Below are 12494 nucleotides of genomic sequence, written 5' to 3' on the forward strand. Positions count from 1 at the left end.
TTAACTATTTGTTTAGGACATGACAATTTTCATATCTGAAGCTTTATTGTAAACCACTTTTTCTAATGTGGACCTAATTGTAGCTAGCTGTTACTTTCCTGATCAATCTCTGCTTAAATACTCATTCATGAAAAATTTTAAGTGGCTTTCTTTTAACAAATGGGACGACTTTTCCTTGTCACTGAAAATGCATAACTGCGCATGGAAATCTGGTTTGGATCTGCCCCTTCCCTGGTCCTGTGATGGATTCCCCTGGCCTGGGGCTAGGATCACTGATGCATGTTAATGTCTGGCCCATTTATGCATTTTATTACGAAGGGGCACTGTCACACTATTTTCTGAAAAATGTTATGCTCATTACCTGTGTGTCCATCACAGATACATTCTAACCAGCCCCTCTGTCTTACTAGACTGTCTGAGAGAGGGCTCATAGACTTGGTGAAGTGAGAGATAATTGCAATTGAACCTACTGAACATATGCACTTCTATACATGCAAAGCCAAAACCTATCTCAAAAACCCCAAATGGATAAGCCGTTGTCAGTGCTTTCGTTCTGGAGAAAGGCTTGGGCAATTTTGTAAAATTAACTAACTCTCCTATCACTATTTGACTTTATGAATGTCTTTGACCTTGTGCAGTGCTCCCCTGCATTTTGACTAGATTTGCTCAACGGAAATAATATACATATATGCATTGCATAGATTCGTAAATTACACCAGCTAGCGAAGGCCAGACCTATAGTCTTTGCCAATGCTTGTTTACATTCCAGGTTCTATAAATTAATCAATTTTTTTCATTATGTTAATAGTTTTATATATCTGACAGAGACTACTAGCCGCAGATTCCTTAATGTAGAATTATCCCCGGGCGTGAGACTGGACCCAGAAAACTTTCTTGCCCACCATCTCTGCGCGCCAGGGTCGGTACCTCGTGACTCTGCCCCGACCTCCTCCGTGGGCGTGACGTCTGCGAGGTAACATAAGCTCCACCCCGGCGCGCTGACGTCAGTTTTCTTCTTTTCCGCATGCAACGCGGATCCGGATCGTGTTCCTGGCCTGTTTCAGGCCTTCTTTTTACGCTTTAGCGTTTTCTTGAGAACAGTGTGCGAATGCCTTCGGGCTTCAAGACGTGCTCGTCTTGCGTGCGCCAGATGTTGGCGACGGATCCTCACCCCATCTGTATGTGGTGTTTGGGGGAGCACCTCGACTCCACGGACTGCGAGGCGTGTCAGCAAATGAAGCCGAAGTCCCGGTGGTAGTGCCGAATGAAACTCCTTTCGGCACGCATGTCCAGGTTGGCGGCGGCGCCGCGTCCGTCCCCCGCGGAAGGCTTCAAGAATCACCGCTTCCGTCTCCAACATCGTCCCTCTCCAAGGCCGCAAGGGCGTCGCTCACCTGTTGGTAAGTGTCACAGTTTTTCACCGAGGCCCGGTCCCCAGCCTGTTGGGGCGCGGGTTCTCCGCAGGTGGTGCGGCCCCGCGCGTCACCACCTTATCTGCCGTTCCCCAATGCAGGGGTGACCAGAGCCCAGATGGAGGCCCATGCGGCGGGCTTGCAGGCCTCTTTGGCTCTTCCTCCTTCTCCTCTTCTTCCTGGAACGTCTGCGGATCCCTTGCCGCGTGCGGGGACTTCTGCTGTGGCTCCGGCACCAACAGGTTCGGCTCCAGGTTCAGAAGATGAAGTGCCGTCGCGGTGCGGCCCTTCGGGGTTCCCTCCCTCGGACCACGGCGCCTCTGCCTCGCCGCAACCCCCCCGCGGGGGTCCCTGTGGTGTTGCGGGAGGTTGCCGGGGCTCGGGGTGTGTCCTCGAGTCCCCCTCAGTCCCCTGGGCAGGCGGCGGCCTTGTCCGAGGCCGAGGTGACACCGCTCAGGCACCGGCGGCTGCTGGCCGTGGCGGCGCCGCAGGGGCCGGCTAGGGGTCGGGCGTGTCCCCGGGCCCCCCCTCGTCCCTCCACGCAGGCAGCTGCCTCGTCGGAGGTCGAGTCGACGCCTTTTCTGCGCCGTTCTTCAGCCGCCCCGGCTCCGATCCAGCCCCGTTCTCCCGCGCCGCGCGTTGTAGAGGAGGTCGTTCCGGCGTCCCCTTCGGCGCTGGTCGACGTTGACCTGACGCCGGTGGCGGACTCTACAGTGCCGTGCCGGGTCGTTGATTTGTCTTCGGACGCCCCCTCTTCTCCAGAGGTACGGCAGCTGTTTATATTATCTTCTCCGGAGACAGGTCACCGCGTTGTGGCTTTTTCTGTGGCGTCTTCCAAGGGCGATTCTTCGCAGTCACCGCGCCCACAGTCTTCACCGGAGGCGCCTCAGGTCCCCCATTCATCGATCCACCCTCCCCCTTTCCGGGCATGGCCTTTACTTCCTCCGGTTGGGCAGGGGCACGGCCGCCTTAGCTTGCAGCCATCGCCCACAGAGGAACTGCTTTCCCCACCGCGGGGCCCTACGGAGGTGAGTGCTGCCTTCGCTCGGGCTGTTTCCACGGCTGCGGGAATCTTGCACATGGGCGATCCAGCTGCCCATTTCCCCACGGATCATCTGCTGGAGGTTCTCCATCAGGGCTCTGGTGGACGGGAGCTGCTTCTTCCCTTCGAGACTTCGTTCCACAATTCTCTTTTGGGGGCCTGGGGGCGCTCTGCCACGGGGACCCGGTGCCCCAGCCTCTTCTGCACCGCCACCGCCCTGCTCCGCATGATCCTGTCTGCCTTTCCCTCCACCCTTCTACCAGGGGCCCTCTTTTACAGACTGCCTTTCCCTCCTTGCCATTGGTGTTGTCTCCCCCGTCACAGGCGGCCCGCTGGTTAGATTCCTGGGGCGCAACATCTTCGACTCCTCCAGTGCTGCTTTGCGGGCCCTTAACACTCTTTGTGTATTGGCCAGAGCCACTTCTTGCTTATGGGATTCGGCGGAGTCCCTTATGTCTTCTGCTTCTCAGGAGGGTGCCTGCGTTGATCTGCGGCACCATGTGTTGGATGGCCGGGAGCTGGCGGTGTTTATTCTTTGCTCGGCTCTGGACGTTTCGGAGGTGCTTGGTTGCACCATGGCTTCTTCGGTGGCCCTTCGTCACCATGCCTGGCTTCGGGATAGTGTTTTCCCTGAGAACGTTAGAGAACGGCTGGTTGACCTTCCCTTTGATGGCGCTCTTTTGTTCCACACCCCTGCGGATTCTGCCATTTAGAGGTTTCTTGCGGGGCTTTGCCCTCCTCTTCCTCCTCCTCCTCCTCCTCCTCCTCCTTCTCCTCCTCCTCCTCCCCCTCCTCCTCCCCCCTCAGTGACCTGAATGTCGGTCTGTTTTTTCCTGGGGCCTTGTAACGGGTAGCCCCGGTTGTGTGTTCTGCATGGTTGCTTTGCGTTTAGGGTCCTTTTGTTGGGCCCTTGGTGCTGTTGGCTGCTGGTACAGCCCTTTTTTGACTTGTGGTTTTGGCTGTTGGTAAGCCGGTAGGCCCTGAGATTAACCCTTCGATGTCTTCTTTATTGGCTGCTTGGTAAGCCGTCTGTGGTTTTTTTTTTCTGCATGTCTTTCTGTTTTGTCCTCTGCTGCGGAATATGTTTCCTAAGAGGTGTTCCCATGGTTCTTGGGACGTAATCTACCCTATGTGGGGTACTGGTAGCTATTACATAGCTCTGTTATGTGCTGGGGAGGTGTGGTCACCCTTTTCGGGCCCCTTACTCTCTGTCGCGTCTCGGTATGTCGCAGGTGCGATCTTTTTGCCACTTGTCTTGGTGCAGCTTGTGCTGGGTCCGTTCTTCTCCCTGTCACTGCGTCGCTCGGCCGGTCATCGCGTTATGGCGGTTCCGTATTTTTGTCCTGTGTTTTGGCTTGGTCCTCTGTCTGCTGCCCCAGAGGTTTGGCTTCCTTGGCCTCTGTGTTCTGGTGGCCGGCTTGAGCCCGTCCTCTGTCTTTCTTTCTTTTCTGCGGGTTCCTCCGCTTCTTCGCAGGTCAGGGTGTGTGTTTCTGGCCCGGCCCCACCCTTGGGGTGTGTCCTGACCCTCCGTGGCCTCTGCCTTCGGTTGGTGTCTGCCCTGCCTTGGGTGCGCTGTTCTGTGGTATTGCCTGTTGCTGGCTGCGCATGCTCGTGCAGGAATACTTGTCCTACTCCACTGTTGTGATCTTGATGTGTTCCCTTGCGCCCCTGCCTCTGGTTCCGCTGGGGCTTTGCGCGACGGTGCTTTTCGTCTCCCGTCCGTGCTGTTGGCGGTGGAGCCCTTTCGGCCTTGCCCTTTGCTTGCGGCCAAGGTGTCTTTAGCTCTTTCTGTCTCTGGGCATGTGTTTCTGATGGTGGGCTCTGCCTCTGTTGCTACCTCTTCTCACTGGGTTCAAGGTGGTCCTTGTGTTCCTTGCGGCTTTTGGGGCACTGTCTGCCCCTACGGGGTGTTGGGTTCCCTTCTTTGGTTGGGCTTGGTATATCCTGGCCTTTTCCTTCTTGTTCTGGTGCCGTGTCCCCTACTGGGGCCCTGGTCTCTCCTGGTGGGGAGGCTCTCTCGCAGGCCCTCCTCCCTTCTGGGAATGGCTAGGGTATCTATTCTACGTTAAGGAATCTGCGGCTAGTAGTCTCTATCAGATGTACGAGTTACTTACCTTCGATGTAGAGACTATTCTAGCCGCAGATTCATTCACGACCCGCCCTTCCTCCCCGTTCTGCGAGGACCCTCAGCTTGGTTTTCTGCGCTAGCCTCCTTCTGGGTGGCTTGTCTTCTGTGGGGGTCCTTTTCGTTTTCTGCCCGCAAGGCTTCCCTCCAGCTGGGTTCTCTCCTGTGTAGGGGCCTGATTTTGCTTTTGCTCTCTTCCCCTTTTTTTTTTTTACACTTTCTGATCCCCTTGCGGTCTTCTACGCTGGGGGTTCTTTTGCCTGTCCTTGGCCTTCTGCTCTTTTCAGAGGCTCTGACCCTCTGGGGTGGATTGCTGTTGTTCCTCTGTTCCGGGCTTGTGGCCCTTTGCTGCGTGGTCTGTGGTTGCAGTCTCTCTTTCAGCGCTTTCCACTTCTTGTGCCTCTAGCCTGGCTCTTGCATTGGCTTACGTGGTAGTTTCCATGGAGGGGTGCTTTACGCTTTCCCTACTGATGTGGCCTTCTGGTACTTTTGTGCTGCCTGGTGCTATCACCTGGCTTGCACAGTTGTTCCTCGGAGGTGGTCTGCTCTCTTTCCTGCTTTGGCTTTCCTGTTGTAGCCTCCTGGCGACTCAGTGCCACTTGGTGATGCTCCTCGCCCTTTCTTCTCTCTCTCACTCTCTTTTGTTTTTATGGTTTTTTCGCACACTGTTCCCATGCTCTCCTCAGTTTTGTTGTGATGGCTCCGCTTTGTGGTGCGGACAAGTTCTCCAAAGCAAACTGACGTCAGCGTGCCGGGGTGGGGCTTATGTTACCTTGCTGACGTCACGCCCGCGGAGGACGTTGGGGCCGAGTCGCGAGGTACCACCCCCCGGCGCACAGAGATGCTGGGCAAGAAAGTTTTCCCGTTCCAGTCTCACGCCTGGGGATAATTCTACGTTAAGGAATCTGCGGCTAGAATCGTGTCTACCAGATACATCGTTACCGAAGGTAAGTAACTCGTACTTCATCCCCTTCCTTTCTAAACTTCTTTCCCATCCCTTCCATTGACACCTTTCTTGGATGTTTCCCCTTCAGCTATTTTTTTGTGCTAATTGCCATCATTTTGCAACCAAAATTCCTATCCTACCTCAACCCAGGACAATAAAAGGAAGCAAAATAGAAAGTTTGAAATATTCTTTAGAAAAAAAGACAGATATCCTACTAACTATATATAAGCTGTTATGCTGTCATGATCTCTATCATAATCTTCATTTTTTACTGCTCTGCTATAAATGCTAAGCTACAGGACATTAGTTTAAAATAAGGGTTAGATGTTAAGTTATTAAGTTTAACTACTACTACTAAAAAAGCAGTAATTGCCAATGTTTGTTTTGATGTTACCATTCACTCTGTTTTAGCAGAAAGAGTTTAGTAGTTCTACTGCTGTTGAGGAAAGGATGACTGCTTAGCAGGTTTACTCTCTTAACATTTTTTTTATACCTTCTCAGTCTAGAGCCTCCGACATGAAGTTTGTGGACACATTTTATGGAGATGAAATCATCCAGGGCGAAAGAAAGAGACAGAGAGTGTTGAATGGCAAGTTCAAGGACGAATTTGTGGATAACCCTGGGTACCGCACTTTTTTGAGGAGTTCATTTCTAAAAACTTGCAAGGAAGAACTATGAAAGACTCCAACCATGACGTTCATGGAAATGGGAAAGTGGCAAATTACGTGCACTACAGCAAACCAATACTTTGGCATGGAGCCAACGTAAACAGCGGAACCATTTGGAGAATGCATCATTCAATTATATATAAGGATTCTCGTTTTCAGTAAATAAAAACCATAGATATACTTTTTTCTGGGATGGACTACTGACTGCGAAAGAAGTCCAGTGGCTTTTGTTGATTTCCCACTTACCCTGGCCAGAACAGTGTCAATGTGAAGTATCAAGGGAAAGGCTGGAAATGGTCTTGGATGCTTAACCAAAAGCAGAAATTTTCAGCCTTCTATGAAGGGAAAGGAAGGTGGAGCTCTATAGAGGATCGCCTGTGTGTTAATTTTGGGTGTCTTGCAATACTTGTCAGTTGACTATTGAGAAGTTGGTAGTCATGAGTCTTAAGAATAGGGAAGTCTGTGAACAGTGAAAGTTCTCAGATAGCATGTAATGGTGCGACAAGCTATATGATTTAGTTTTTGAGCCCTAAGGAATTTCGTCTTTAAATCCTCAACAGTTTTAGAGATGTTCGAACACAAAGGTACAATTTTCTATACGATGCCTGGTATGATGCCTTTCTGTTTGTGGCGCATAGGTCGAGTTACTTTGTTATCTTGGTACCATGAACAGTCACAAAGACATGCAGAATAGATAATCTGCGGTAAAGGGTGTGAAACTCAAAGTATTGTGTTTAAGATGTCTAGTTTCCAGTGCTATATTTGTGCCTGTGTTTGCTGGTGCTAAGCGCCCGCACTCATGTTCTTGGCATTGACATATATAGTGTTTGAACTTGCGTGGGGGTGAGTCAGTGAAATGGTCAAGACTCCGTGCCAAGCAACACCTGAGGTAGACTGTTCCTGATTCTGTAATGCAAAAACAAGTTGCAGAGACTGAGTCATCATGTGATGCGTGAAGACACAATGGTCACAGAAAGGCACAGCACGTCGCCAGGGCGGGAGAGTAGGGATCTTGCAATGCGCCACAGTGCTGAATACCTCTGCCCAGTGCCTTCCATTGGCTGGTTTGAACTAAGTGACTCGGTAAGTATCCACAGGCCATGCACTAATAGAGAGCACAGTATCGGCCACCTGCTTTGCTTTCTCACTGCCTTTGCCTAGTGCAGCCTATCTGTGCTCCCACACCTGCCTCTGTGTGACCCGAGTTCCACTCACATGGGAGTCACCAGTCAATTGGTCTGTCGCAGAAAATGAGGGTACAACCTTGGCTATAAGCATTGCAGCTCGATGGGCCCAGTGGTGATGTCCTTGTGGACTCCAGTTCGGCAGCTACTGGTTATGGCATGATTAAACAGTTTATGCTGGGCCAATAAAGACTGGTGCCAGGTAGGTCAAATACAATGATCTTTCTTGAGACCTCAGGTGAAGGGCTCACGAAAAAGCCCCTGCACATAGAGAGAGCCTCAGCAAGAAGGGCCTCTCTTTAGGTGATTGCCTTCTTAAATTTATGAGTTAGTTTATGTTCTAATCCTAATTTATAAGCAATAGTAATGTTGTAGGTAATGTTGTGCGTTTCATCTATTGCATGACCTGTGCTTGTCCATTACCTAAAGGTTCACAAGCTGTTTTATCAATATACGGCATCATACAACGTACGCCGGATAACCAGAAATTCGGCAACAGAAGTACTAAAATGAGCAAGCACTACCACTCCAGGCTCTGAGTCCATCCCAAGAGTACAGTAGTGATGCTGTAGTTGTTAAGGGACATGAGCAGTGTTTCTTTACAGAGCTGCTATAATTATAGTGGGGCATGAACAGCATTCGTGAATAGCTCTTCTCAGCAGGGTTGCACTTGGCAGGATCAGCACTTCGCAGCAGGATCAACACAAAGCAAGGTTTATTTACTTATATTGGGCTTCTCACGCTGCATAGAGGCTGCAATTCGCAGTGAGAGACCAGGTATAGATAGTATCATAGTCACTGGTAAGTGATCCGCAGAGCCCAGCAGAGTTGCACAGGCACTGAGTGGGGTGGCAGTGAATCTCCTCAGAAGTGACTGCCCAAGAAAAAATATTTTGACTCAGTGACTTACTTCTTTTCAAAGTAAACATTGCTAGTGTCCCTATAATCACCGACCAGAGTGTACCGACATTTTGCTTGTGGGATTTGATCATCTAGCGCAATAAATAAATGCTTGCTTCGCTTTTTTATTAACAAATGTAATTTATTGTATTAGAGTTATTTTAGTGTCATAGCCCCTGTTGAATGCAGTGCGTCAGAGCCAGTAAGTTTGCCACTGCTAAGTACGTTTTTGTTATTTACCGTCGCATTTTGTGTTCTGTTTATTCTTGTGCACAAACACACCGCAACATTTTTTTGTACTAATTGCACTGGAGCCACTGTTAATTGCAAAATAATGGGCCTGTTATGAAAGGTTTGCAAACACCATTTCATGGAGTTCTCTAGGGTATATGTCAAGGCGCAGGGCCACCGCATCTCTAGTTTCTTATATTTAATATTTTAAACCTGGAAACATGAATTATCACATAAAAGCTGTGAAATACTTGACTAGTAGACAAATATAGTAGTGCTGTAAAAGAGACTAACAATTTAGTTTCACTTCCCGCTTGGGGTACAATAGCTTCTAAGGATCTCCGCCTTGACGTGTTTATTTAAATTCATATAAATATGCTGAAATGGCAGCCATTTTTGAACTTGTCACATCCCAATGAAAAACAAGAACCCTTCTGGCTTACCTATGTTTGGCTTACTGTTACTTTATCTTTTTAGCAGTCAGGGAAGTACGTTGAAATAGTTTTTTCAACCGGTTTTTATAAAACATTTTAAAAATATACATTGTACTGTATAAGGAAGGTATTTAAATTTTAAACACTCACATGCACACATCCCTTTCTCTGTGCAGTGGTTTTACACTTTTGTATTTCAAAACCTTTGAATAGTATTTGATGCTAATTCAGTTGTCACCTTGAATGCAGTACTTTTTTAGGATTTTGTGGGAAAATTAGTGAAGACCTGATACTTAAAGTAATTTTAGGCAGTGTTTTAAAGCACATTTTTAATAATTATTCTTAGTAAAGCAGAATTATACATTAGCCCTTCAAATGTGTTTGTGATGTTTAACTTTTAATACATGCTTATTAGCTAAACCCTAGGCCTGAATTAATATTATTGTCTTCCATTTTGAGTCTAACCCCTAGCTACGCAGATCACTTCATATACCATGGGGTGGGAAAGATTGGTTAGACTAAGGTTGTCGTTGAAGATCATTATCCTCCCACGAACGTGAAGGTGGTGGTATACAGGGGAAGAAAGCTGCATAAACCCACATGAGAACTTTACCCATCTTTAGATACAAGGGATTAGACTTTGCCAAATAGACAAAAACATTGTGTTAGCTGATGTATAATACCTGATCACATTTGTGAATTCTGTTGTCCTTTAAGCAGAACTGCAGTCATTTAAAATAGTTTTGAACATGGTTAATCTTGTAACCGACCTGAGCAATTCTTTTCTTTTTTTCTCCCTATATACGTGATTTGTAAGTGTCAAACGGCTGTTAGCAGCTCTTGCGAATTACCATGGTAGCCGATTGTTCCGCTCTATGGCCTGTGCGTGGCTTGAACTTCCTCTGCTAGCTTGTCCTGTGACATAAAAGGTAAAGTAAGTGGGTTGGTTAGCTGATGCTGTTGTGACTGAAAAGAACGCTTGCATTAAATTGTCTGTGAACACATGGAGACGGAGAACTTTCAAGAGTGTTTAACGTCATAGAGGAAGTTCTTGTCATGTCACATCATACAAAATATTCAATACTACCATAGCGATCCACTTAAGCTCACTAAAACAGGAATGTATAAACAAAACTCAGAAAATGTGCCAATATTTTTTGATCTCTATTTTATCAGTTCCACTTAAAGCTTCACAGACCCATGCTGAATAAGCCTTTGTACAGTTGGCAATTGTAAGTGTAAAAGTAGATGAATAAATGACTCCTACTTTTCCTCTGAACGTTTGCGTGATTACTGGGAATTACTTAAGCAATTATTTTATGAATGTTAAATATTTTGATTTTTTTTTTAAAGGTGCATGTAAGATTATACAGTTGTTTTGTTAAAAAAAACCAAAATGCAGCGTTAAAATTCAAGCCATCTGAAGTATGTTGCACAGTTACCTAAGGACATTCTGTATCACTCAAGTTTGCAGGGGCAGCGTTTGTAGTTTTTTGTTACAAGGACCATGAAAATTCAGCTTTAGAGACAATTACTGGCAATGGCTTAGTAGACCCTTGTTAACACTGGACTTGTTTCTTTGATATTAAAATGATTTTTTGAAGTTTTCATAACTGGTTAGCAGTCTATTCCATGAATATATATATTTGTTAATAATATAAATGTATTGGCCATTTGAAACATCCATAATCAAATGTTGGGTGTGCCCCAGCTATAAAAGTTGCCACTGAGGATTCACAGGCATATCAATAAAGCACTTCTATAATAAGCAGTTTAGGTGAGTTGTACCTTCTAGATTTGAAAAGATCAATTTCTTTCTTCGTTGCTATTCTCCTTAATCACGAACCTTCAGCTCCCCTCTACCATTAAAGTTTAGCACAGTCTCGGATATAATACAAATCAAAACTTGCATATAGTTTCAGTACCAGATGCCTAATGTACATTGGATTGTCATTGGCATGTTCAGTCCTCTCTGGGAGCTAAGCTAGTCATGTACTCCCTGTACCCTTCTTTTCGTGGTTCGCTTGTACTCTAGTGTCAATCCTGTAGTGAGGGCTTGATATGCTGTGGGATATTGTTTTATCAGTGTGTGTCACTCTGTTTATCAACAAACTCTGTTTTTTAAAGTCTATTGTACGCTAGCCTCTTCTCTGTGGCATTGCTCTTATCGGTAATTAACAGCATCTGAGAGTTGTTCTGCAGAAACTTTATTTTCTTTCCGACTTCACCCAAAAATCAGTTGTGGTGAAATCATCCTTTAAGCAGACAATAAAGGCAGGTCCTCCATGCTCCCCTTGGGGGATCACATAGTTTGACCGGATACATTGACCCTCTCCAGTATCTATATGGAAATGCTTTGCCACATTGTAATGTTGATTTAGCCAGTCTTCCAAGAAACCTTTGAGTTCTGGTTCCAGACCCTTGTTGGGAAGCCAGTGATCCCCAGTTAAACATCTCTCCTTTACATCTCTAGTCTTTCCTCACAACAAGGAAGGGTTCTTTTCTTTCATGAGTGCACATTTCAGCCATTACATTTTTTCAATTTCCAAAGAAATTTCATTTCCTGATCTGCTGTTCCCTGATGTTCACTCTTGTTTCCAGTTTGTTTTAATGTTGCTGACCACCAAGAAAGTACCTTCACAGAGATTTCATGAGTTCCCGTAACACCCAAAAGATGTTACAGAGCTTACATAGAGGATGACTACAGTCCTTCCTACAGCCAACAGGTCCAACACAGACTGTTGTCAACTATCTGAAAGAAACACGTTAGTTAGATTCCTCACCTTAGAATATCCCCAGGCGTCAGACTGGATCCGGAAGATTTTTCGTCAGCAATACCCCTTGCGCGTCGCTAGGCGTCGTCTGCGGCTCCGCCTCCGTCGTCGGCGTCGTGCGCCGGAATGACGTCGTCGGAGTACTTAGACGCCGCCCTCGCGCACTGACGTCAGTTCTTCTTTTTTCCGCGCCAGTAAGCGCCGATCCGGGAGAGCTACCCCTTTAGTCAATTTTTGACTAACTTTTTCGACTCTTTTTGGTCACTTCTCGACTCTGGTGCCGGTAGGATGCCTGGTTTCAAGGCCTGCGACGACGGTCACCGACTGATGTCGGTGACCGATCATCACCGCCGGTGCCTGTACTGCTTGGGCCTCGACCACGACGCGGCGTCGTGCTCCGATTGTATGGCCCTGACCTCGAAATCTAGGCGGGAGCGGTCCCGCAAGCTTCTCGAGCTTCGTCACTCGGCTCCGCGCCGCTCTCGATCCCGGTCCAGGAGGAGGTCCAAGGATCGGTCGAGGAGCCGCACTCGACATCGTCACTCGTCTGGCTCGAAGTCTTCGGGTAAGTCGAGGCACTCCTAGAAGTCCAAGAGGCGACACCGCTCTTCGGACTCCCCTCGCCGGTCGCGCGACTCGGCCGAGGGTCCGGGTGGTTCCACCCCCGCGGCTCCGCAGGAGCCGCGCAAGTCCCCATTCCCGACGGTCCCTGGGACTGACGCGACGCCGGCGGAGGTCAGTGCCTTCCTCTCAGCCATGAGGAGCCTGGCCCCGCCGT

The 12494-nt window shown here is 48.1% G+C and overlaps 1 protein-coding gene across 1 annotated transcript in view; it reads left to right on the top strand.

Annotated features, from left to right (window-relative positions):
* The window catches only part of KDM4C (lysine demethylase 4C), a 1697337-nt gene extending 1687116 nt beyond the window's left edge, over window positions 1–10221 (top strand). Inside the window, exon 22 of the mRNA XM_085633463.1 lies at window positions 6027–10221. Within this exon, the coding sequence (XP_085489589.1) occupies window positions 6027–6203 (177 nt within the window). The 3' untranslated portion in view covers window positions 6204–10221. The remainder of the gene's footprint in view (window positions 1–6026) is intronic.
* The last annotated feature ends 2273 nt before the right edge of the window (window positions 10222–12494 follow it).

The sequence above is a fragment of the Triturus cristatus genome, chromosome 2_1, assembly GCF_964204655.1.
Source record: "Triturus cristatus chromosome 2_1, aTriCri1.1, whole genome shotgun sequence".
Taxonomy (NCBI): Eukaryota; Metazoa; Chordata; class Amphibia; order Caudata; family Salamandridae; genus Triturus; species Triturus cristatus.